This window comes from Pygocentrus nattereri, chromosome 19 (assembly GCF_015220715.1).
Source record: "Pygocentrus nattereri isolate fPygNat1 chromosome 19, fPygNat1.pri, whole genome shotgun sequence".
Classification (NCBI taxonomy): Eukaryota; Metazoa; Chordata; class Actinopteri; order Characiformes; family Serrasalmidae; genus Pygocentrus; species Pygocentrus nattereri.
In genome coordinates this window covers 20,533,942-20,561,545 of record NC_051229.1, presented here as the reverse complement: position 1 = coordinate 20,561,545, position 27,604 = coordinate 20,533,942, and the positions used below count along the sequence as shown (strand labels likewise).

Below are 27,604 nucleotides of genomic sequence, written 5' to 3'. Positions count from 1 at the left end.
ACTTTCGCACAATACTCAGTACTGCATATAATAAACAAACAAAAAAAACAGCATAAGACTGCAAATAACTGACCAACGCAACATACTATTCTGATGATGGGAGGTTCACACTGTAATCCATATATAAAGTTCGGTGAACATAAAACAGGCTAAAACCAAAACAGACATGACCATTATTCAAGTACAGAAAATTTACTCTTATTCAGAGCAACTTACAAGTGTCTGAAATCAAGACAATAAGGCACCAAACAAACATCCAACTCCTCAACATCACTGTCTTAAGAAACAATCTAATGCTTAAGCCTTAAGTCTGGAAAAATGAACGTAGAAATCTTCTGGGCAAATATTAAGGCCTGCAGCCAATTGCACCATCTGAACCCAAGTTCAATGGTAGCGCTGTTTGAATGTAAACTGCCACTACGTTCAAGTTTATGAGCTACTAGAATTTAAACGGTTGCACCAACTAACAGTTTCAACGTAGCTTTAAGTTATAACTTTTTCTGCTGTAAAAAAAAAAAAAAAAAAAAAAAAAAAAAAAAAAAAAAAAGTTAAAATGGCTAGCCGATGGGAAGTTTCATTGAAAAATTAAATTCGGCTTGGTTTGCGCCAGCAACCAGTTCTGCAGAATAGATTACACCCGTTTTCGTAGAACGGAGACAGATAAGATCATAGACCTCCTAGCCTCAGATTTATACAACACAGACAGGAATGCAGCACTGAGTCCTACTTCGTGTCTGGCAAAGAGATATTTTTCTACCGTTATCATTACAAAACAGCTATGTTGTTCTGTTTGAATACACAGGCAACCTGCATGCAGATAAACAACTGCATCAGTGCTCAGGCTGTGTGTGACGCTGACCTTTTTAAAACATAAGTAAGCTAGCTAACATTACTTTTTTTAAATCGTTTTGCAGATTCAAACAGTAATTATATTAGTGAACAGAGAAAATTCCAAGCAACAGAACAAAATAAAACATTTACAAGAGATGGACACTTTAGGTATGGCACTTTACTGTAAAAGTCTCTTTGAATTATAGCTAATACAACGTACACCACACATGAGCGAGTCACTGCACATAGAGATCAAACGTGCAATATTTCCTGCTTATAATCATGTAGCCTTACTGACTGGCTGCAGAGAGCAAAAACGCAATTCTGTGCGGCAGCATTTTGATCTACAATCACTTTTTGCGCTACTAGTTAAGATGTAGCGTGTCTGTGGTGCAACCAAAATTCTGTGTGTTGCTAGTTTTAAACACCTTCAGTGTAATGTTTAGGGTGGACATCAACTTTTTCTGGTACAGCTAGCTGCTGGAGTGTAATTTAAAGAAAAATCATGTTTACATTGCATTCGCAACAGTCCGAAAAATCACTATTAGATTTCTTCGCCACTTTGTTCAGCCCCACCTGTGACCATGTCCCAAAAAAACATTTGACATGAATAAAAAAAAACAAAAAAAACATTAAGAATCCTCAGAGATCAGTAGCTTTAAATAACTGCCCTGCAGACACTACTGCAGCAGATGAACATTGAACTATGAATATGATTCAAATTATTAGGGTACTTTCCAAGCCTGTCTTCAAATTTAATTACAACCCTAATTCCAATGAAGTTGGGACGTTGTGTAAAACAAAAACAGAATACAATGATTTGCAAATCCTTTTCAACCTGTATTCAATTGTATACACTACAAAGACAAGATATTTAATGCTCAAACAGATAAACTTTGTTTTTTGCAAATATTCACTCATTTTGAATTTGACGCCTGCAACACGTTCCAAAGAAGTCTGGGACAGGTGAGAAATGCTCAAAAAACTTAATTGGAAACAGATGAGTGTCATGATTGGGTATAAAGGGAGCATCCCTGAAAGGCTCAGTCGTTCACAAGCAAGGATGGGGCAAGGTTCACCACTTTGTGAACAACTGCGTGAGTAAATAGTCCAACAGTTTAAGAACAACGTTTCTCAACATGCAATTGCAAGAAATTTAGGGATTTCATCATCTACAGTCCATAATATCATCAAAAGATTCAGAAAATCTGGAGAAATCTCCGCAAGTAAGCAGCAAGGCAGAAAACCAACATTGAAATGCCTGTGATCTTCAATACCTCAGGCGGCACTGCATTAAAAACCCACATCATTCTGTAACGGATATTACCACATACATGGGCTCAGGAACACTTCAGAAAACCATCGTCACTGAACACAGTTCGTCGCTCCATCTACAAGTGCAAGTTAAAACTCTGCCATGCAAAGCGAAAGCCATATATCAACAACACCCAGAAACACCGCCGGCTTCTCTGGGCCCGAGCCCATCTGAGATGGACTGATGCAAAGTGGAAAAGTATCCTGTTGTCTGACGAGTCCACATTTCACATTGTTTTTGGAAATCATGGACGTCCTGTCCTCCGGGCCAAAGAGGAAAAGGACTGTTATCAGCACAAAGTTCAAAAGCCAGCAAGCCAGATGGTGTGGGGGTGTGTTAGTGCCCATGGCATGGGTAACTTGCACATCTGTGAAGGCACCATTGATGCTGAAAGGTACATACAGGTTTTGGAGCAACATATGCTGCCATCCAAGCAAAGTCTTTTTCAGGGACATCCTTATTTCGGCAAGACAATGCCAAGCCACATTCTGCACGTGTTACAGCAGTGTGGCTTTGTAGTAAAAGAGTGCGGGTACTAGACTGGCCTGCCTGCAGTCCAGACCTGTCTCCCATTGAAAATGTGTGGCACATTATGAAGCGCAAAATACAACAACGGAGACCCCGGACTGTCAAGCAACTGAAGTTGTACATCAAGCAAGAATGGAAAAGAATTCCACCTACAAAGCTTCAACAATTAGTGTCCTCAGTTCCCAAACACTTACTGAGTGTTGTTAAAAGGAAAGGTGATGTAACACAGTGGAAAACATGCCCCTGTCCCAACTTCTTTGGAATGTGTTGCAGGCATCAAATTCAAAATGAGTGAATATTTACAAAAAACAATAAAGTTTATCCGTTTGAACATTAAATATCTTGTCTTTGTAGTGTATTCAATTGAATACAGGTTGAAAAGGATTTGCAAATCATTGTATTCTGTTTTTATTCGTTTTACACAACGTCCCAACTTCATTGGAATTGGGGTTGTACATTTAAGATATGGTCTGGAATTTTTAAAAATGTACTATATTTTCTAAGTTGTATTAACTCTACATACCCCATCTAATCTGCAGGCTTTTAATTTTATTGCTGTGTTTTAAAACATTGTTATGACAAGGTACAAATACATACTTTTCACCTGGGAAAAACTTCCTACAGTTGGACCTTAAAACCCACTGTGTACCTCTTAATTGTACATTTATACTGTTCGTACCTTGATAAATGCAAATTGTACCTGCATAGTACCTTCATTTCATAATTTGCCATTTAGTATACTAGTGTTGACATTTTATTTAAATGCAGATTTAGATGCTTTGAGTAGCCTTATTTAAATGTAAAGCATATTTATACGCGAAGCAATTTTTATACATATTTATACTCATGGCTAAAAAAATAATTTTTTTGTAAGGGTTTTTACTCTCTAACAATGCATTTAAATCACATTATGAAAGACGACACCAAACACAAAATATATCAATATTAAACAAAAACGAAAGCAGCACCTCTCCTCTTTACAATTACATAGTCACATACTGAGCTCACCGTACTGACACAGTGGTTGTGTGATGTACACATATCTACGTGTCACAAACTAAAATTGCAGTATTTCATTTGAATTTTCATTTTCAACATTGCATATAAGAGTGATGATTTTAAACACAAAAATACAAATATATATTGAAATTTTACATTCATTTTGATAATGATGCTTCTATAATTCAGCAGGCCTGAAGCACTTTGGCATTAGTGTGTGATATCCCTTTTTATATTAAAGTATTTACTGTTAACTTGAGTACACACATATATTAAAACACTTTATAACCATGTTCTTGTCAGACAGCCAATGCCTAGTTTAACTCAACAACATTCAAAACATCAGCGAAGATACAGGGGCACCACAATATTGATAAGATTTAAATAGGATTAGCAGACGATTCTGCCATAACCTAGTGCATTTAAATCTTTCCAACAAACAAAAAGTATTGTCCAACTAAATTCCTCAAACTTTGCAAAGCTACCATGCAGTACTTTAAAAACTCTGCATTATATCCCATAATTATTCCCTAAATTCCACATTTACTCCAGACGTATTCCAGCTTCTACACAAGAATCAGCAGCTCTACCTGCTGTCCACTGCCTTTCTCCAGCCGGTCAATCATCTCCTCAAACTGCAGCGCCCCAACCTCCAACTTCTTTCTCAATTTGGTCACAAACATCTCGTCATCCGAGTCCAAGTCATAGTCTGGCTGTTCTGTATCCAAGTTGAAGGCTGCACAGACAAGCAGAAGAGAAGTCAGAGAGTGTCCTGTATTCTTTGTTGTCAAACGTCAGTTCTCAAAAAGCTGCTATACATCACAAGCATCGGTGGGACTTAATTCTGGTGGTAAACAAGTTGACAGAGCCCTGACAAAACTGCACTAAACAAAGCTTAGCCCACCCTTCCCTCCACTCACGCTGGATGTGTATGAGCTGCTTGGGCATCTTGAAATCCCCTGCGTAGAGGGAATCATAGTAAGTGATGTTGCTCTCTGCCTCGGGCACGGGAATCACCATGTTGTCCCTCTTCTCTCCATACACCTGCTGTGCTGAGATCGCCCGCTGCAGATGGTGCTCCTAAACACACACAATCACACAAGCAGATGTGTAAGAAACAAGAAGCCAAGAGTAACTATGAAATAACAGTCATGACTATTTCAGTGTTTGAGTCCCAGTCTGGTAATTCCATGTTTTGTAGGTTTTAATATGCCCAACGTGATGATACAGTGGGTGATAAACACATTACCAGTTAATTCAGATGGGTCTACGCAGGGAAAAAAGTATGCGGTCCCAAGCCCAGGGAAAATTTCCTGTTCTTGGGCTTGGGACAGGAAACCACATCCACATTTAAAGTGCCCAATAACATGTTGAAAAACAAACACAAACCTACTCTTCTAACCCGCTGTGACCCAAGAAACAATTACCTTAGTATTCAAGATGAAGGCAATATTTTTAATTGAGAATGCTGAAGATGAGTTACAAATAGCAGCATTGTTAAAGTTACAGCCTGTTCTTGTCTACAAAGTCTTCTAAGACTATTCCAAAGCTTTGATCTAGAAATGATGCGCAGCTCAAAGCACATTCAACACATTTCCAGACCAAGATCCAGTTTCACAAAACATCCAAAAATAAATAAAATAAGTTAATTAATTAAATAAATTAAAACCAAAACCCCAAACCCACACACATTTTTAAAAGTTAAATTCTTCATGAGTGAAAGTATAATCAAAAAATAAAAACGAGCAAACTCAAAATGGACTGATTTAAACGTTCAACATGGCAAAGCTAGTTTGTTTACGTTTACAGGGAGACTAAACATTCTCTACTGGGTTTAAATCTGGACTCCGACCAGGACAAAACCATTAGTCTCACTTTAGAATACTTCATTATGAAAGAAACCCTGAAACTTACTATAGCAAACTGACAAAGCAAACAAGCTAGCGGCTCAGCTCTGCACTGAGAAGATGCTGTGAAAACAGTCATTTTATTTTATTTTTATTTACAGCATTTATGATTCTCAGCTCTGAAATTTACATGTTCAAAGATGAAAAACACTTCACACACTCACTGGATGGAAGCTCTCAGTAAGATATTCCTTCAGGAATAGAGGCACACTGACCTGTCTTTCAGTTTCACTTGTAAATTACCATGATGCGAGATTCATAATGAATGCAGACACCACAGTGAAGTTTACAGTATTATCAGAGCCCAACACCTCCACGTCTTTCATTTCTATTAAGGATCTACAATTAATACACACAACATGCATGAAAATGCAGAATGTCAGAAAACAAAAACTTCAGACAGATTATTAAACTAATAAAAAATGATATTCTGCTTATACTCCAGAAGAACATTTTTTCTTCTGCACTAAAATGTCCACATCTTTTTACTTTTATAACCCTACAGAAATAAACGTAATAATTCTCCACAGTGCCAACCCGAGTGGATGTAGACTCACTTTCTACATTTTTGTAAATCTTACTGACAGAAATATAAATAAAAAAAATCAGACATCAGCACCAGGCCACAATTCCTATACAAGGCCATCCTAACATCTGCTATTGGAAACACATAAGACCAGGCAGCAGATGAATAAAATGTTAACAATTGGCAATAACTTTATGAAGTTTTCATACTATGAGATGTCCAGCTTTTACTGTACAAGTCAACTAGATGACAACTAAATAAGCAGCTACTCTTTCACTGCCAAGTCAACCAGATAAAATAGCCAGCACTTACAAAATACCTCTTAGCATGCTGCTGTACAGTGATAACATCCTTTACTACTATCTGATCAGCCTGTTTACCATTTTACAAGAATCTTTACACTAATGTATACGGCTCTCATGCTTAGTGAATCAGTATGACCACATTCAGACTTGCATCGCTACTACAAACACTCATGTGTGGCAGGGTGCTAGACACAGCCACAAAGGTGAGACATGCAAATATTCTTCACACTTAAACTCATTTCTCTCTACACACACATTTAATATTAATAACGTGTGAATATATATATATATATATATATATATATATATATATATATATATATATATATATATATATATATATATATATACATATACACACACACACACACACACACACAATTAATTTGAAATGGTTCATTTGTACAGCTCATTTCTTTACAGTGATGGGAACCAGGTGTCCCGATGTCCACAACAAATATACCCAGGTTATTTACTATCCAACACTATCACTGTAGCAGGTCTGGGTTTATATGTATTGGTGAATATGGTACAACAGTGGTAAACACATAAAGGACTATTTTGCCTTAAAACATTCATCTTGCATCCTTGCACTGGGATAGCTAATAAACCGAATACAATGCAGTTCACACCAAAAACCATCACAAAACTAGTGTCAAACAATGCCTCAGACACCAGGCAATGTACTCATAGGGGGGCTTTTACTGGCATTAAACTCCTCAGACGTCTGGCTCCCATCACCATCACAGTTAACAATACAATTTCACACCAATCCACTGAACAACTTGGTTGACATGTTAGCCATTTAATTATGGATTAAGTCTGAAAAATCGGGAAATTCATCTTTAATGTGTGGACCAAGAAGACAGACAGCACAACAAAAAACACACTAGCGATACCGTAAAACTATGAATGTTTAATGGTATTTGCATTGAGGGATTACTGTGTCATTGCTCATACATGTGGTGTTAAACAGTAATTAGTGGAAATCTCTCCGTTCTGAGTTTGTGCTGTTTAGCATGTAAGGCTAAAGCTACGGAGAAAACCATCAAAACACAGGACCAGCGCTCTACAGCTACACGCTAAGAGCTAAACGACCCAAGGCAGGTAGCGTCAGGTTAGCTAGCAACAATGCTAGCTAGCGACTCCGGCCCAGGACAAACAAAATTGAAAAATAAATAAGGCCCGTGTGTGATCTTTAGGTTAAAAACACCAGAAGTCCAGCTTTAAACACAATGGCAACGTAATTAGTTTTACATATTCGTCCATCTGATCGCTACACATCGGTTACCGAACGGAGGCAGCTAACCTAGTTAGCTAGCTAACTAGCCAACAGACAGCGCCGCTAGTCGTGTTTACAGTCAGAGTCACTGACCGACTCATTGTTTGCCGTCAAACACGGCGGCTTAGACATGGCAATGGCGGCAATAACGGCAACAAAGAAATTAAGAGCCGCCGTCCATTTCTGGCAGTTTGTTTGGCTCCTCGTTAGCCTATTACAGCCTCAGTGCAAATGTACCAAACTCCAGTCCGCTTGTTTCCCCGTTCCACCTTAAATGGTGCAGCAGCAACATTCTGGCGCTAGAACGGAACTGCTGCACCAGTTAAGGTGGAACGGTGAAATTCAAAGAAGCTGGCGCATAAAGAGCCGACTTCAGCCTCGCTGCAACAGTCCTGAGTGTGAACGCGGCCTGGACCCCTGTAACAGTATGCGGAGCTCCTCGGGGTCCCTCTGTCTCGCGCTCTTCGCTACTGCAGCGGCGGCACCGACAGCAAGAAGAAAGCCAACAAAATGGCGGAGCTGCCAGTGGTCACGTGACTTCTTTGTGCTCGGTAAATCGTATCATGCCGCAAAAATCACACACAGACGGTCATCTTTCCCTTAATTGAGAAGTGAAGAGAGTTACGTTTGGGCGCAGCGTGTCCAAGGTCGCCTGCACCGCGAACCAAGCATGAAAAACTTGCCGTCCATCTCCGGAGAGCGATGGCGGCCATTTTGTGCAAACCTGCGCAGCCGAGCAAGGGGCGCAGCTCGAAACAGTGAAAAGAGGCGAACATGGTAAATGCATATTTCCAAGCAGCAAAACGTACCGATTCCTCCTCTTTCTCCATCCCCGTCGGCATCTGCGGCACTGCCCGATTAATGGAGGCATATTCGTGCAGATCGGGAAGGTCCTCACAACGGAAGACGGGGAGCGGCTTGGAAGCGTCCAGCGCCCGTGCCCGAAACGACAATTTACTCATTTTTTTATAATTCGAGATGCAGCATAAATCTATCCGATCTCCTAATATTCACCACGGATCCGATTAAAGCTGTCATGGATGGTTTTATTTCGTGATCCCGGAGCGTTTGGTTTCGATTGGCTATAGGTCTAATATGGCGGGGCGAGCCGTGCCGGGAAGGCCCGGATCTTGGTCGATCTCTCTCGGTCTACTTTTCCCAGTAGCTCCGCTCCCTTTCCCTGGTTCAATACGCCATGGCCAACATGGCGGACATTAAAAACTCTTTAAGACTCGGTTCGCTCTTCGCGGCCCAACCCCCTGATCACAGAACAGCCATTCCCACAAGGTTTACAGCGCCTGCGCGGTGCGTGTGACGCCCTCCTCTCCTCTCCACACAGCGCGCCTTCTGCAATTCAAAACAAACACGCAGGCTGTGCTGGAGATGCGGGTTCAGTCACTGGAGTGCTGTTTGTACACCGTGTTCCCTCTTTAAACGAGCACAGTTAAAAGGTTCCAGAAAAGGGAGACAAAACATTCCAGCACATGATTTAAAACTAAAAGCCAATTCCATTTATCAAATGAACCCCTCGGGCTGGATGTACTGTTGGAAGATGCTGCCAGTCAGAGGTCCAAATTAAGTTTACTCTGGGTCTTCCAGTCCAGCCCTGTAGTCCACCTGAACAGCACAACTGTGTGATCTGAATCTTGTAACACACCTGACTGAGGAAGGAAGAACCGGATAGTGCAGGGAACAGCTATGCAGTACGGGTGGGCCACCAGAACTACTCTAGAGCAGTTGATTTAATCCTTCTCCTGGGGAACCCACAGCACTGCACAATTTCACCTGTTCAAGCTCATTAAAGGCTCGATTATTACTTGAGCTGGATCAGGTGTGTTGCGGAAAGGAAGAGTTGTAACTGCGGTGCTGAGGGGTCCCCAGGATAAGAGTTAAAAATGGTTCACATCCCGGGTTCTCCAGCGCTTCCCTGCAAACAATGGTTCAACGCAAGTTACATCATTCTGGAGAAACTTAGCAAGCTAGAATCGTTCAGTTTATTCCATGCGTTCAAGCACTTTTTTCTTCGTATTTTCATGACGGAGAATGTCATGACTATTTTACCGTTATCAATATTACAAAAACACTCAGGAGACATGTAGGTTCACTGGCAATAAAGTTACTACAGGCTATTTGAGCTGCTCTAGTTTCTTTATAATGCACCATTTCTTACCAAACACTGCATAATTTTTGGAAAATCTGTGTAATTCACTTATTTATATGAAAAATGTATTGTATTTAAAAATTACTGTTTTTGTAATATAAAAAAGTGCATTTACAAATATGCAGCAGCCCAGCTGTTTAGATCTCAAATACACAATCAACATTATACTAATGAAGATAATCACAATAGTGTATCGTTCATATACACACCAGGAAGACATGTCCTTCGCTGAGTTTTGACTGAGATGCTTTTGAACTCAAAATTTCTCTTTTCAAGTTGAGTGCAATTACATATTTCCACCAGAGAGGTCTCCAAATCACCAAATCTTACATAGTGTAGCTTTAAACACTGTACAGGGTGTGTCAAAAGTCACAGGACACGGTTTTATTTTATGTATGCTGTCAACACAATTTGTTTGAGATGACCCCAGAGATAAAAGTCAATAATAAAAAATAAAACAAAACCCGTCCTGTGTCTTTTATTGTAAACTACAGGTTGAGTTAAGTGTCCTAAAACACATAGACTGGTTTGTGACACCTTAATGAAGATCAGTATGCTGTTTGAGAGGGTTGAAAAGTCTTGTTTGTACAGTGTATTCACTGTATACTAAAAAAATTCACCATATACTGAAAAAAAGTCACATAGCTTAAAATGCAATCTTGAACTTGACTGATGAAGGTTTTTTTTTTCCTGGCTAAACCGCAGTACAAGATGCCCTGGACCAGATTAGATGTGGAGAGAAAGCTGCCATAGTGACATTTTATAGATCAAGTTATCAGGATGATGATCAGCCTGAATTAAAACCAGTTGACTTGCTTTGAGTATTGCTCTGCTGTATATCTTTGTTTTCTTGAATAAATCTGGATTCACAGTCAATCGGTTAACCTTTATTGACATTACAAAGGGTTCACATTAAAATCTGGGATATTATTTGGATACTTTTACCAATGATGCTCAGGCTTTGCATTATTGACACACGCAGCCCTTAAATGGTATTTTATCAGCCTGCCTGTATTCACATACCATAAAAATCCTGGTGAACAAGAGGTGACAGTCAGCATACACAGCCAACAGTTCATTAATTAAGAAATCATGTATAAGAATACATTTCTGTAACTTTTTCTACTTTCATAAACACTGAAAACTCATCTATGAAACCAAAAAATGTTCTGCTTTGCTGTCCATGCTGCATCGCTGTTGCACAGAAACAGCCGTGCAGGGTAGATTTTTTTCACAGCTTCTCTACAGAATCACATGCAAAATACACGTTTTTTTCAGTTGGTTCCAAACTACATAAAAATTAAGCTGTTTACAAAAAAAAAAAAAAAAAAAAAAAAAATCACCACAGAAACATTTCCCATTCACCTTACTGGTGGTAATGTAGTCTTTGCATTTCCTGGTACACGACAAGCTTCTGTTCACTTTTAAGCATCCCAGGAATTGTTCTGGGTCTCATGCAGGTCAGCTTGACTCCAGCTTGCTTTCACTCTTAATCCCTTCCCTACTTTCAACCACTCAAGTAAAAGCGCTTGTATGAAAGGGACTCGCGTTAAGAAGTTAAAATCAGGCGTAGCCCTGTAGGTTCATACTTCTGTGTGTGCTGCATTAATTTCTTTGTCAAGCTTGGTCAGAGGCTGAGAACTTGGACCAGCCAAAAACATTTCTTCCTTCTTTTATCATCATCATCATCATCTCAGATTAAGGAAATGCATTTACTTAAATTCAATATCAGACATTTTTTTGACCAAGTTCTTCTGCAATTCTACTCATGTTCAGTAAAGTTTTAAAAACTTCAATCTATGCGATGAAGTGTGTCTTGCATATCTGAAAATCTGGAGCATCTGCTGCACCTGCTGTGATCATTCTTGTTATTTTAAGGGTTCAGGTATTTAAATACGTATGCTACCATTTCTGTTTCATCCAATGAGTGTGTTTGCATCTTTCCTCACATTAAAGAAATTTAGAAAGTTAAATATGCCATTAATATAAAAATGTGCATACAAGGAGTGAAAAGAATGGCTGTCCAATGGTAATGGATGGTTTACATTCAAATCACACTAGCATTTATTACATAATTATTACATAATTATCTGATCAATTATTTGCGCTCATGGCAATTGTTTAAATGTGTGCAATAATTTTCCACAGTTGTTAAATTTGTCATTTATGTAGCAATTATTTAATTGCGAATGAGAGCTTGAGCCACTTCTGTTGTCAGTTGGGAACTATTAAATACTGACAATTAGGAAGCAAGACAGCTAAATCAGCCACTATGTTCACTTTAGGCAGGTATTTTAATAGTTGTATACAACAAAAAAAAGGCAGCTACATTTTTTTAATCACAATTATTAATATGGCAATTAATCGTCAGCTTAAATGTCATAGTCACAGGCCCAAGTACAAGCAAGTGATCCGGTTAATCTCTGGCTGGTTCATCTTACCTTTACTCCAGGCCAAAACCTCATGCATGCCTAGTCCACCCCAATGTCCTCCTAAAATTCCAATCAAGGTCTTTTCAGTGTTGTCCATCTCTACAGCTCCTGTACCAAGAATGCAGAATACGATTAAACAACTTACAGCCCGTGCACTCATGCCGTCACTCTGCCTAACTGAGGACTCCTGGTTTGATAAAGCCCCTGACTATTATGTTAATTAACCAAAATCCTCATGTGTGTACGAGGGTCCAATGGTACTTCTCAAACTAGCAGTCTTAACTCTGTTGTTTGAGTCTTTTTCTGAAGCCTTGCCTATTTTGGTCAAAAATCTGATGACCCAAGTGTCTCTTGTAGGGCTGTAACAATACAATGTACCATATTATATCATAGCACAGGGCCAGCACATTTGAAGCTGCGCTTTAGCAGCATTCTAAAGCTTTTGTTTAATGTTTCTGGATCAGGCAAAACTATTCCATTTGAAAGTCTCAAATAAATGTACTTACACATTAGACTGTAATGATGAAAACAACAAGAAACTGAAAAAACATTTTGGAGCACTCCTAATTTTTGCTGTAACAATAAAAGAAAAAAGAACTGATATAACTGGACTGTAATCAACCACATTACAAAACGAGTAATACCACACCCCAATTAAAAAGCCTCCCTCTGCCCTAACTCTTCAAATGATGTGAAATTTCCCATGTTTTCACTGCACAGCTTAATTGTATTTTGCACACATAAACAAATTTAGAACTTGATGCCTGCAACACATTCGGACAAAAGTTGGGAAAGAGGCAAGTTTACTGCTGTGTTACATCACCATTCCTTTTAATTCCATTTCTTAGTTGTTTGGGAATTGAGGATACTACTTGTTTTGTAAGTGGAATTTTTGCCCATTTTTGCTTGGTACACTCAACAGACTGCTCAACGGTCCATGGCCGTCGTTCTCTGACTCTCCTCTTCATGATGTGCCATACGTTTCCAGATTGCTATAGTAGCCTGTGCAGAATGAGACCTGGCATTATCTTGCTAAAATAACTGGACTTACCAGGTAAATATCTCATCTTGATGGCAGCATATGTCTTTCTAAAATCCCAACATACGCCTCCACATCAATACGCCTCCCTTCAAACATATGCAAGTCACTCATGCTGTGGGCACTGATGCAGACCCAGAGCCCGACAGATGTTGGCCTTTGCACTTTTTGCTGATAAAAGTCTGAATGGTCCCTTTTGCCTTTAGCACGGTGAACGCAATGTCCATTTTTCCCAAAAATGGTGGACACATCTGACCATAGCACACATTTCCACTGCCTTTTAGACCACCTGAGATGAGTTTGGACCCAGAGAACTCGGCAGCGTTTCTGCATAAAATTGATGTGTGGTTTTCTTTTTCAGTAATACAGTTTCATGTTGCGTTTCTTGATGCAACAGTGACTATATGAAATGACAACAGCTTCCCGAAGTACTTCCAAGCCCATGTGGCTATATATAACACAGTAGCATGACTGTTTCTTAGGCACTGCCATCAGAGGGTTTGAAGTTCACACACATTGGTTTCTGTCCTTGTCCTACATGAACTGAGATTTCTCTGGATACCCAGAATCTTTTGACAATATTATATACTGTAGATGGTGAAAGAACTAAATTCTTCACCTTCTTGTGCTGAGAAAATGTTCTCACCGAGTTTGGCACAAAGCAGAGAGTCACAACTGATCTTTGCTTGCAAAGACAGAGCCATTCGTGGATGCTCCTTTTATACACAACCATGGTCCCCTCACCTGCTGCCAATTTATCTGCTTACTGAGGAATGTTTCACAAAGTGAACTTAAATACTATCAACGTTTCACTTTCTTTGCCCCATCCCAACTTTTTTTGAGTGTGCTGCGTTTATATTCACAGAACACAACGAAGTTGGTGAGGCAAAACATCAAAATTCATTTCTCTGTACTTCTCATTTGTCAGTTAAAGAAAGATTCAAGATAATTAACAGATCAGAGATTTTTTTTATTTAGTATGTCAACTTTACTTGCGAGTTATTGGGATATGCACGTTACTTGGTTTGGATGGTTTTAGGCCAACTAGGGTCGTGAACTGTCAATGAAATTCAGCAAAACGCAATAGCGCCACTAATCCACACCCAACAGAAACAATAGCACATCTCCTGCCTCAGCAGCTGTGTTTCGAGCTCGACGCGAGGGGTCATTTCGGTTCACGAAGGGGAAAAAGATAAAAGCCCGTCAAAGAGTAACGTCTGTTTTATTTAAACACCCACGAAGAGCCTCATTTAAAACGCTATTCTCTAATTCTACGTTAAATTAGGCCACCCCTACTTTCCCCGGGCGTGGGCATGTGAAAACGTTACTGTACCTTTAAGTTCAAATAACGCACAGTAACCAATACGAAGGTCACGTAAGCAGAAAACTCAGCCAGTTTTGAATAACTCAAGCCTAGAAAAAGACCCAGTTGAGCATTAATCTTCCTTTCACGACAGATTTTAAACGAATAAGCCATATTAATGTGGGAAAACGATTCCTTGACACTGCCCAAGCTCACCAGCCAGGCTAGCTACCTAGGACACGACTGCAGTAAAGCTCCCAACGTCCCACTCAGAAATGAACAGAGGCGGCCAGCAGGTTAAACAGGAGAAGAGATGCTTCACTTAACTGGCTAACAAGCTGCCTAGAAAAGTGCACACGGCACGCTCATTGGGAAGTTCACCATCCTCACTTTAAACGCAGATATTACCCACGTAACGTTATAATACAGACCTTGACTATATATTTTCGATTTACAAGTCAACTGCAGTTACAACGCAGTCAGTCTTCTGAACTAACATCCATAACGACAACCGCTCGTAACTAAGTTCAAAAGAGCTAACGTTAACTAGCTAGCTAACTAACTAGCTAGCCGGAGCTCGTTAGCGCTTCGTTTCAAATGTGTAATTATTAACCGCTCAGGATGAACAAAAAAGATTATCGGCTTGGGCTTACCTGCTGCTCTAGGTGGTTAAATATTCCGCTTGGTCCGTTTCAGTTTCCTCCAGCATTGCTGGGTAACAGACGGACGTTCGTTTGTGCCGACTTCAGCAGGCTAGCTACGCTAGTCTGTGCTGGCCAAGCTCGGAGCTGCAGAGCGGCGAGACATTTTATACTTGGAGCCGTCCACGTCTTCATGACATAACGGCCAGACCGGGGAACCATCGTCGCGGAATCAACAAACATCTCCCTAACGGCGAGTACTTATTTAAAGCAGTCGAGAAAATCCGAGTTATTCAGAGACTTACAAGCAAGCCAAGTCTCGAAGAAAGCCAGTGTGTCGGTGAGCGCACAACTTTGCAATGGAAGCTTGAAGCTTTGTGATTGGACAAGCGATAGATCTCCGCAGACCCCGCCCCTTTAGAGCTGTCGGTGGGGAAAGAAGAGAAAGCCCCGCCCCTAAAAGAGCACATTATTAACCCATTCACTGCCGGACACATTTTAAATTTCCTCTGGTCTGTAGGCCCTCTCAAATTCAATATAAAATACAATAAATATTATATTTTTATTTATAATTTCTTATTAAAATTATAATATTAATTGACTACATTGGACTATTCATTTGAATATTGCAGGCAAACAGAAAAATCTGCTTGCTACTGGTTGTTGCTCACCCACGATGGTTGCAATGAAATGAAAATATGAAGATATTTTGTACACACACTTTAAAACGATGATTTAAGTCTTCTTTAGTAAAGTCTGTGGTTCTCTCCCTTCATTTCAAAACAATCAGAATACATTCTGTGGCGTTTTTCCTTATTATTCTAAACTCTGGACACAAATGGGGGCATTTAGCATAAAAATGAATGAATACATTAAGAAACAGTAATGATTTTATTAGGGTTTTTTTCAACCACTCACATGCTACTGCAGAAGGAAACATTTTAACATACAATTCATTATTTCATGTATCTATTTAATTACCTAATTTCAAATAAGCAACAGTATTGCACTGAGAGACAGTGAAGAGTTTAGTCCAATACATTTTGTTTAAAGGAATATTTGTATACATGCCTATTTGGATCACTAACCAACCAAGTAGACCAAGCAAAATCTACTGCACTACTCAGAAATTTTCCATTTATCTTCTAAACTCATTCTGATTAAGAGGACCACATGATCACATGGAATGACCGTAGTACTTAGTGAAGCACAAGGACATGGTCAGAAACCAATTCACACAAGGGGGTTTATTATTTCTTGAACAAAAAATAAAGTACTCCACATTTCCAGTATAGAGTTATTGTATATATAACACTATTGCCATATATACATACAATTTCATATTCTAAAATCTTTAAAATATCATTTCCTTATTGTCTTGCTTTCAGATGGTGTCATGTTAATGCTACAATGTTTGCAATAACACAAGAAAATGCCCCCAAAAATAAACACCCATGTTTTCTGTGTTATATTACCTTCAAGTTATCCAAGTAATACTTTGTGCAAAGCAATGTGGTCAGGAATATAAAAAAAAGCCTTTCCATTTCGCAGTATTTATTTGAAGCCCATGATGTTCTGTGGCCTGAAACTACTGAATATATTTACTAATGTACAATATTTAGTATGTATCTAAATTGGATGCCTGAGACTTTCCCAGCTCATATCTGAACCAGGATGTAATCGCTAGGTACTCCTAATATTTTGTGTAATTATAAAATCTTTTTTTTTTTTTTAGTTTGTTTATTTATTTAAACTGAAACAGGACATACCAAAAACATCTAAACAAACAATAATACACACATTTGGAACATTTCAAAATAGTGTAAAATGAAACAAAATATACAAAGACACAAAAAAGTTATTGAACACACTGCAGTTCCATCACTTGCCCTCGTATTTGGGGTTGACAACCGTTGTCACTGCGCTCCTATAGATCGGGTTCTGTGTCTGTGAAAACATTTACAAATCAGTATTTAGCATGGAAGCTGACGTTCCACACCAAAATAAAAATATAAACATGCAAAATGATCACATGATCTGTTACGTGTAGTCAATTAATATACTTATAGATTTGTACTTTCCTAAGTACTTTTTTACATCCACCCAAGTAGATATTTGAGGAAAGTAATCTACTTTTCAATCAGATACATTTCAGACATTAAGATTCAGCTACTACTTCCTTAAAACAGAGCCTCACAAACATCAGCTCTACTGATAAATGCTGGATGTACTAAGAAGTTCCACCGAAGTTCTACAAGTTGCTCAGTATTTAAAGCAATTGTTTGTCAAAAAAGGCTACAAGGCTAATGTTGCTAACAAACACTCTAAGGCTAATGTTACTGACAAAGAGTCAAAGTTAATAGTGACCTAAATCTTTTCTGTAAGCGTATCCCCAAAACCCTAAACACATTCAAACCGCATCCAGGTCTTCACTAAGGTTTTGCAGGCTTGACTTACTGTGAACTATAAAAATGAAACTTTGAAGAGCCGTGCTGAATTCTAACTCCTCTTCATGTGCAACGCCACTCAGGCATGTGAAGACTACAGATTAAGTTCTGGATTTCTGTTGTTTCTTTTTACAAACGATTGTGTATTCTGTAGTTTGGAACTGAAGACATTTTTCTAAATAGATACAAAGTGGGCGTCCACATGCCTGCATGGCATGCATTCACATGAGGGGTAATCAGGTTCTGCTTGGGAGTCAAACTCAACAACACCTTTTGCCTAAAATGGGTGCCTGCTTTGTTCAGCTACACTGAGAGCTTTGTTCATTCTTTGTTCATACTGTGCTAAAAATTGCATCAACAAATCTGTACAAACTTATTGAAGGCCTGGAAGCAGTTTGAATGGGTTGAAGGATGTTTTGGAGACGATTTTACGGAAAAGATTTGGGTGACTATTGACTTTCAGTGTTTATTACATTAGTGTTAATTTAGCTCCAGCGCTAAAGTAAAGAAGCAAGACTTGGGCCCAATCCCATTTCTTATTTTTACCCCTACCTCTTGTTTTCAAATGTCACCTTGCCCCTTGAAAATGACTTAAAAGGGGTAGTAGTTGAAATCTCCCCCTACAAAATGGAAAAACCCCCAAATAAAAAGAACATTACTTCATGAACAGGCAGCTAGTGGTGCTATGTAGGCGACTCTGCCAGTCTGCAGTGATAGCAGAGCAGCAGTAAAGTTCAGCAATCTCACTGCTGGGCTTTAGTTTTAATTTAGGGCATTACATGCTTTTAAAGAGGGAGGATGTGATAATTATTTACTTCTTGTTCAAATATTCCTGTTCCACCTTATAAGTTTGATGCTTGAGGCACCAGAATGTAGCAGCTGCACCATTTAAGGTGGAAAAGGAAACTACTGAGACGGCAGCATACTTTTATCATTTTATATGCATGTTATGAAGAAAAGGACCATAATATATTGAAATTAAATTAAACTGAAATAATATTGTATTTTTTAATGGAGAAAATACCCACATTTGAAGTGAAGGAATGAATTGAACCATTTGTCACTGTGTTTTGCACACTTTAGACCTCTGCATTTAACCCATCCGTGCAGTGAAACACCCACATACATGCACACTAGTGAACACACACACACTAGGGGGCAGTGAGCAGCCCTATCCACGGTGCCCAGAGAGCAATTGGGGGTTAGGTGCCTTGCTCAAGGGCACTTCAGTCATGGACTGTCAGCCGAGAGGATTGAACCAGAGACCTTCCGGTCACAGGGCTGGTTCCCTAATCTCCAGCCCACGACTGCTCCCAGGGGGTTTGTTTGGTCGTTTGTGCAGCCATTTGTCTTTTTTTTTCTCATAACACTCCTTTTGGAGTGTGCCTCTGTTCAGAGGACCATGTAGCCCCAACAAAATGGCCCTACCCCTAGGCGTGATCACACAAAACGGAGGGGTAAGGGCTAAGTGGTATGGATAAGGAGTGAAATGGGATTGGGCCTTGGACAGTAAACATATCTGGCTGCCTGATCCAGTACATCTGGACAACTTTTACTTGAATATAAGTTTAGGCTTTTCAACCCACCTCATTATACAAGCACTTATGATCACTATACAGACAATATTCAACATGGTTCTGAACCTTTATATCAAAGCCACTGACCTGCACGTTGTGCATTTTATTGCAAATTTAATCTAAACTATGCCATTCAGTCTGTACTAAAAACATCAAGGTTAATGTAAAACTCACAGACAGTGCTCTGTGTCACAGTGAGTAAGACTACACTAATCTATAGTCATATGAAATTATCATCAAACATTCAAGGAATTTTCAGGAATTTTCCTTACTTATTGCCCGAGTATCACTTTTTAGAGGTGACAGAAGGAACTGGTATTGTTACCTCGATAATTTGGATTTATGGGTACGTACCGTGTCCCATCTGGCATTCATCTTCTCTTTCTCAAACTTTGCAAACTCTCTTCGGTCATGGATAGTCATAAGCAGCTTCCAGATCAGAAGCAGGGCCAAACCAATCAGAACAACGCCTCCGATCACACCCGCCACAATGGGAATGAGCTCAGGAGCTGTGTAGCACTCTGGAACCGAAACAGAAAAGCATTATAGCACTTGCAGAACATCAGAAGCTTCTTCTTCCTTCATCTCCAGTACTGCGTCACACCTACAGTAGATGAACTTTAAAAATTGAGTTCATTAAGTTTCTACACTGAGGATACAAACTGGAGTTTTCAATGCAATGTTAAAAACTAATTCATTCCAAAAACAAGAGTTCATGTATGTTTCACTATGACTCAGAGCGCAGGTTCTTGTATTCTCCCTATTCACACCCATTATGCTTCAATTCATCAGGCTCCCTAGATAGAGAAGCACTGGTCTAAAGGCAGGTGATAGTTGTGTGGTGTAGATAGCCGAAGACCCCATGCTGGCTCCTCACCAACTGCCTCTGCCACCACCACGTGAGCCCCGGAGGTCTTATTGGCTTGATAGACGAAGAAGAAGGAGCAGTCGTTATCATCTCGCTCTTTACAGTCTTGGAAGATGGACTGGCCGTCAGACTGTGGGAGATCTTCCTTTGTCTTCACCTTCGTCAGAGTGAAGTAGTAACATTCGTCCTGGCACTTACGATCTCCTGCTTTCTCGTGCATTCGGCACTTAACACATTCCCTGCACAAGGAATAACAGAAATACAGTGAGTGTGCACCAGGGTGATTATAGTTAAAACTATTAATAAATTAAAAACTAGCTGTGAAAAAATGTGCTTGTAGTAACAATTAACAATTTTCATAAACATTACAAGTAAAATCAAAACCGTAATGTCTACTGCTAAACTAACTCAAACAAAACAGAATTACGGAGACAAAATCTTGTTTTTTTTAATCTTACCAAATATCTGCCATCATGGTGTGCATCACAGTACTAAAAACGAAAACTGAAACTACATAAAATCTATTACTAAAACAATTAAAATTCCCTAAGACTAATCCAAACTAAACTGGAATCAAAAACCAAAATGAAAAAGTAAATAAAAATAAAAACTAATGGAAAAAATTTTTGAACTATAACAACCCTGCTATACACGTTGTTACGGATGATTACTTTGCAGTTGTACATTAAAAGGGAATTGCATTTTTTATTTCTACACAAGTAATTTAAGATTAATTGATTTCTATGATAGAAACCAGAGGTTGCTATGTCTACATAACAAATATAGCCAGTTTATCTACTAGCCAAAAGCACCACGAATCATATCACTCACACATAGAGTGGTGTGCCCTCCACAAATACTGGCACCCTGTAAAAAACATTCTTTATCACATCCTTTTGACCTTTCATTCAAAATGCTAACAAAAATATAACCTTTATTTGAGCACAATGATTAAAAAAAAAACATACATCTTCATCTTATCAGGTCATATTTTTCTCAAACTTATGTGTGCCACAATTATTAGCACCCCTTCATTTAATTTTTTTTTTTATAGAAACAAATGACCGAAGTTCAGTCCAAAGTTTTTCTCATTATTTGTGTTTGCAATTTATTTCACATCTCAATGCTTAATATTTTATTTACATCTGTTTAAAACTTCGGTCAGACAGTGAACTCCATACAGTGGTTGTTATGAGTTCTGACCAGTTACAGTAGCATTAAGTGTAACCTGTTGACCTCCAATATCCTCCCGTCTTCTGTAACACATCTGATTTAACTCAACCATTCATGAGCTGAATGAGGTGTTTTAAGGACCACAAGCTCATCAGGACTGGGACAGGGAATCACCACCTCAGCAGCCCTTCATCACTGCCTGTTGGTGTGATGCTAACTCACTTGTGCTCGCCACAGTGTCCACCACAGGTGGGGCAATCCTCACAGGTGGTGCCCCGGTACTTTGGGTCAGTGCACTTGCACTCTCCACAAATGCAGGTCCCACGGCCATTACACTCTCGCCCATTTGAGGCCCTACAAGGTTCCTTGTCCAGAGAACATTCACACGCACTGCCTGTGTATTTTTCATCACAGACACATTTCTTGCACATACACTGACCATGACCTGTCAGAGAGCGAGAGCGAGAGAGAGAGAGAGAGAGAGAGAGAGAGAGAGAGAGAGAGAGAGAGAGAGAGAGAGAGAGGAAATAGACAAATTCACTTCTTTAGAGACTCAATCCTTATATTTCCACTCACTGACACGCTTCATGAGGTCACAACATGTATGTACTAAATTGAACACTGTAGCCAATGACAATCCGTGATCCTCTCTCTTCCACATTAATCACTGGTCTGTTTAAGTCCAAGACAAACAGTGCTAAATTATGTTCATGGCTGCTTAAGTCTTTTGTACATTACTGTATACTATACTTATTACATTACATTGTCTACTTAGTACATGTATGTATATTTATTTTTCACTGTAATTTCAGGCTCTGAAAGTTTTTGTCCAAAATAGTCAAAAATGGCAACTTTGGTTTTTGGCTTGAAGAGAATAAAGGCAGAACATTTTGATCCAACAAACAGATGACACAGAAATGAAACTCTTTGGCAGTTATGTTTGTAGAATTAAGAGCTGTGCATATGATGCCTAGAACCAAATAAACATGAAAAATTTACTTATTTGTTGACATTTTCTTGTTGGTATATTAATTATGTGAAATTAACTCACGATATTGGACGCTAATGCTAATATAGTGTGATAATTTCACTTAATAAAGTTACTTAAAATGAGAAAAAATGTTTGGAAATAAGTGAAATAATATAATATTCCTCCAATAATCTCTAAATATTAGATTTATTGACTAGACTTACTATTTTACTATCACTTTGACCATTTGTTCTGTTGTCGAGGATGTTGTGGCACATACTGAAGCCTGTAAACTTCTACTTTCTGTAAATTCTATTTTATCCAAATTGGTTTTATTTATTGTCAACATTTTCATTTTTTGGTGTCAGTCTGCAGCCAAATGTGTCCTGAGTTTTGGCAAAGAATTTTCATTTCTGTGCTTCACTAATATTTTCATACTGACAGAACACTACCAAAGTGAACTTTGCTTTCACCAGTGGTCCGTTGCCATGTCTTCTGTGGTTAGCATCTAGACCCCATGTGTCAAAACCAAAGCCTGCGGGCCAGATCATGCCAGCGACACATTCCTATCTGACCCACAAATATATTTTATATTTCTATTAATATTAGCTTTACAATGCGCTGCACTGCAACGTAATGTGCACTCTGACTCTCCTACCCTAACAACCTACATGACCTCCTGATTGCATATATTAATATAGGAAAGCTGAGTGTCCACTAGTACATTCATCATGTAGCCAAGGGAAGGAAGGCTTGTGTTGTGCAAGATCTAATCAGAAACATATTTGTGCTCTGAGTGCTTTGGTTTTGCAATCACTAGTGCTTGTGTAGATCTGTGTCTGCATGTTTTCCACCTGTACAAAGGAGACCTTGAATAGATCTGTACCTGCGTGCACTCTATCTGCACCACACTTATATCTGAAATCTAGCTAGTCTCAGTTTTTTCCCCCACAGACATACGTCTAAAGTTTTTTTGTGTGAAAAAGTTAAAGCTGCCGGTTTTAATAGAACCTCTTTTAAAAAGTGGTACACGCCACTGAAGGACTATTTTTGGTTTCCTCAAGAATGATATTTGAAAAAACGGATTTGTGAGGGTTTGAATAAGTTTGAATATGTGCAATATCAACTATGGAGGACTAATGTTAACTTGTTAACTGTGGTAGTACAAGAAGAAAAAAAAACACAAATCAAATGAGGAGCAAAACCCAGAACCCATATGTCAAACACAAGGCCCAAGGATTCATGACACAGGCCTGCAAATTATTTAAATTTTCTATTAATATTAGCCCTATTCACAATGCAATGCACAGTCCCCAGCATGCACTGCAACGATATATGCGCACGCACCCACCCCTGCCTCCCCCAACAATTTATGGGACTGTGGTTACACCACAACTCTACCACACCAGTCATATCACCAAAACACTAGCTGTGTTTCAGCTGCAGTTCAACCAGAATAAAGACTATAAACACTCAGCCTAGCAGCTCAGAAACTGGTCCAAAGAATGAATGAACAAGTGTCTAGTTCAAGAAAATAAGTTTAAAAGACCTCCTGGAGACTTTTTAAGGACTAAAGGCCCAGTGTTGATCCACTTGTTTAGGTTACTCTGTCATAAGTCATAAATCTGTATATGTTCTACTTATAAAAATACAGTATACTGTAGTACACTTTAAAAGTATACTGTAAGTACATTAAGCTCATATAGTATGCAAAAAAACATACTTTGTTAACCTCTTTTACCTTGTACTTCAGTAGTCAGGACCCCCACAGGACCACCACAAAGCAGGTATTATTTCGGTGATGGATCATTCTCAGCACTGCAGTGACACTGATGTGGTGGAGGAGTTTTTGAACACCTGAATGTCATTGTTGGACTGAGAATAGTCCACCAACCAACAATATCCAGGGAAGGAGAACAAAACAGTGGGTAATGGTCTGTGTGCCCATCTGGTCATGGATATGCCACCCATGACTTTGGTGACTTTGGGCTGCAGGATGGAATGTCTTGAGTACTGAAGTATTTGACTTATGCAATTATATTTAACACTTACTGTTCATCTGTAAGCATACTTTAGTAGACTTGTAGTAAACTAGGATGAACTTTAAGGACACATAAACGTTCTTTATCCATCCTGAACCCCTAAAGGCTCATACCTCCACAAAGCTTGCCACCGGACCGGTCACAACTGAAGTTGTCGCACTCACAGAACTTCCCCTCATACTTCTCCTCTGGATTGTCTCTTGTCTTGCATTCACACACTCCACAGACACACTCTCCGTTATTGCTGCAAATGTCTGTGCCATTGTCCCTACGGCAGTTTGCATCCAGATCCTCTGTTCCGACCTCATCTCTGCTGCACTCACACAACCTGCCGATACGGCCCTTGTTACACCTGAGGAAGACAACACTGTTCAGCAATGGGTTACTTTATAGGTCTTCTAGCAATCTACTGGGGTCTGCTGAAATGATAGAAGCAATGATAGAACCAACAGTAGACTATATTATCCATATAAACTGCAAAAAACAAGCCTTTTTGTATTCATGTTGTAAATATCATAATCATGGAAGTATTTACATATGACCCCACTCCATCCACAGACTCTGCAGCACTGTAACATTCACAGTGAAGAGATAAGCAGTGTTGTTACTGCAGGCAGTCTCTAGGTGTAGAGCAGTTAAGTATAAAGGGGAAAATGTAGAGGGAAAAAAGCACTGAAATAAACAAAACAAACAACTGACACCTGAACTTTGTACTATGCATTTCGGCCCAGACTGTATCATGTATCAGTATCAAGTTTCTTGTTTTGGTATCAAAAACAGCCTGTTTAACTCTAAAGCTGCAGTATGTGTCACATGGAAACATGGAAAACAGACATAACCCCAGCTGAACTAAAGGTTTGACAACAAAAAACTATCCATTTTGGTGCATTTAGCAAGCTAACTAACTCAAACAGTAAAACACAAACAAAGATCCACTGTATGATCAAAAGGCAGTAGACGCCTGCTTGTTTTACATTTCTTCTGAAATCAAAGGTATTAATTAAGGTTTGGAAATAATAATGATTCTTGGATGCATTAGAACTCTTTGATGGTAAACTTTACACAAAGCATCGATACACAAAACATCATAATCTGACCTTTTCATAATTTTTTATTGAAAAAGGTCAACAATATCAAACATTTCTGATTAAGCATATTGTATGTAATGTGACAGAAGGAACAAAAACGTCATATAGTATTGTTTTTTCAGTTCAACAAGTGCTATTTGTAAGCTGAAGCTTACTGTATCCCAAAATCGAGGTGAAATATTAAAACATTTTAAATATGTTGCCTTTTGTATTCAATATCATTGCAAGGCTTCCAATAAAATGGTAGCATTTTAAGTTGGACCATACACATAGATAAGGAAGGAGACATTGCAAAGTTATTGTATATGCATTTCAGGACGATCTCCCACCTGCATATTCCACACTCAAAGGTTCCGTTTCCGAAGTGGCAGTCTGGACTATTGACAATTCCATCTTTGTGACATTCACACTCACAGATGAAGTTCAGGTCAACCACCACTTCCTCATTGAACCCCTGTGGCTTGATGTGTATCGTCTCTGATTTACCTTGAGATGGACAGTCCTTAGCGGTAATAGTTATGTCAAAGTTCACCTACAAGATGAAAGGAACCAGGATTTAGTGACATGTTGCCATCATTGGTTCAAAATTAAAGTTCTAAACCAGTGGTGCCAAAACATTTAGTGAAATGTTTGTGGTAGCCTGAAAGCTAAAAAGACAAAACCATTTCCAAATAGAGAAGGTTAATATGTTTCAAATAAAGACCAAACATATCTTATTTACTTGACTACACTTATAGTTACACTATGTAAGTTTTGGGGATATGGAGACCTCTTTGGTGGAAATGTGGAAATGCACATCATGTGTGGAAGACTATTTGATTAGTGGTTTGTTTACTCAGAGTAACGATAAAGCAAAACTGGTGTGTGACTTTTTCTCTTGATGTGTTTTCATGTTAAAACCAACCTAAAATCTTATGAATTTTCAGCTGCATTGAGAAATCATGTGATTAATAAAGAAGAGTAGATTAAACGACACTTTTCTGGTTGGCTTTAATGCGATAACAAAAAAGAATCTCACATAATGCAGCTTTAAGGAAAACTGCAAATGTCCAAACTGTCTCTCTAAAGATACGAGTGAGTGCTTTTCTCTCACCTCATCGCCGATGGAGATGTTTGAGCACTTTCTTCCTTTGTCTCCAGTTTCACTCACACCGTTCTTGCAGTGGGACACGTAAGAAATGGACACTCCATCAGGCAGCTTGCTGTTGTCCAGAATCACCTCAGATGACAAAGACTAAGGCAGAGATCCATCAAACGGTAAAGCAAAAGCAATGTCATTCAAAATGTATTATACCCAATAATACTTGTAGGAAACAGAATCAGATAGAGGAACGTTTATATCAGAGGTAATACTATAGCAATCTCTAAATCAGAGGTAACTGATTTAATTCCAACTTAGTTACAAGTTTAAGTCTAATAAAAACTTTAAACACAGGTTCACAAATGTGTTTTCCTTTACTGTATTGCAACTATAGGTCTCTGTTCATAAACATAAACTAGCCACAACAAATTTACTATAAAATGAAAAAGTGTTTATATAAATTCAGAATTACAACATTACAGTGGTATTAATACCAGGAAAGGTTGCAGTATTGTGGCTAAAGACAGCACCTCCTCGTGCTGAGGGGTGTTGAGGAGCTGGTGGAGTTACACTTTCATATCAATTTCACCCATAAAGAAATACTCTCTCCCTGCCTCTCCTGCACATCAGCACCAGCCTGTTATTAGTATAAGAAACGGGTGAAATGGCTGAGCAGGAAACTGTGTTTATTTAGAATAAAGAGCCAGATGGACTTGGATGAAACTGCTTGTCTGTTTTGTTGAAGGAGAATCACAGGCAGTGTTGCCTACATGGCTATTGAAATAACCAACAAGAGCAGTTTCTAAACCAGAAATAACCAACAAGAGCAGTTTCTAAATCAGAAATAACCAACAAGAGCAATCTCTAAATCAGAAATAACCAACAAGAGCAGTTTCTAAACCAGAAATAACCAACAATAGCAGTTTCTAAATCAGAAATAACCAACAAGAGCAGTTTCTAAATCAGAAATAACCAACAAGAGCAGTCTCTAATCAGATTTAACCAACAAGAGGAGTCTCTAAATCAGAAATAACCAACAAGAGCAGTCTCTAAATCAGAAGTAACCAACAAGAGCAGTCTCTAAATTTA

At 38.9% G+C, this 27,604-nt stretch overlaps 2 protein-coding genes across 5 annotated transcripts in view; both read right to left on the bottom strand.

Moving 5' to 3' along the window:
• The window catches only part of epc1b (enhancer of polycomb homolog 1 (Drosophila) b), a 28,203-nt gene extending 12,593 nt beyond the window's left edge, over positions 1–15,610 (bottom strand). The window contains exons 1-4 of one of the 2 annotated variants that reach the window (XM_017723263.2): positions 15,282–15,610; positions 12,296–12,394; positions 4,594–4,753; positions 4,264–4,409 (exon numbers count right to left, since the gene is read on the bottom strand). In XM_017723263.2, the coding sequence (XP_017578752.1) occupies positions 4,264–4,409; positions 4,594–4,753; positions 12,296–12,319 (330 nt within the window). In that variant the 5' untranslated portion in view covers positions 12,320–12,394; positions 15,282–15,610. Of the gene's footprint in view, positions 1–4,263; positions 4,410–4,593; positions 4,754–8,502; positions 8,950–12,295; positions 12,395–15,281 lie in introns of those variants that run through there. The other variant, XM_017723262.2, reaches the window with a different exon arrangement.
• A 536-nt stretch (positions 15,611–16,146) lies between these two features.
• Positions 16,147–27,604, bottom strand: part of LOC108442945 (integrin beta-1-like) — a 35,169-nt gene continuing 23,711 nt past the window's right edge. For all 3 annotated transcript variants that reach the window (XM_017723266.2, XM_017723267.2, XM_017723268.2), the window contains exons 10-16: positions 26,528–26,668; positions 25,764–25,966; positions 24,460–24,698; positions 21,557–21,779; positions 20,171–20,400; positions 19,648–19,814; positions 16,147–17,216 (exon numbers count right to left, since the gene is read on the bottom strand). In XM_017723266.2, the coding sequence (XP_017578755.1) occupies positions 17,151–17,216; positions 19,648–19,814; positions 20,171–20,400; positions 21,557–21,779; positions 24,460–24,698; positions 25,764–25,966; positions 26,528–26,668 (1,269 nt within the window). In that variant the 3' untranslated portion in view covers positions 16,147–17,150. The remainder of the gene's footprint in view (positions 17,217–19,647; positions 19,815–20,170; positions 20,401–21,556; positions 21,780–24,459; positions 24,699–25,763; positions 25,967–26,527; positions 26,669–27,604) is intronic.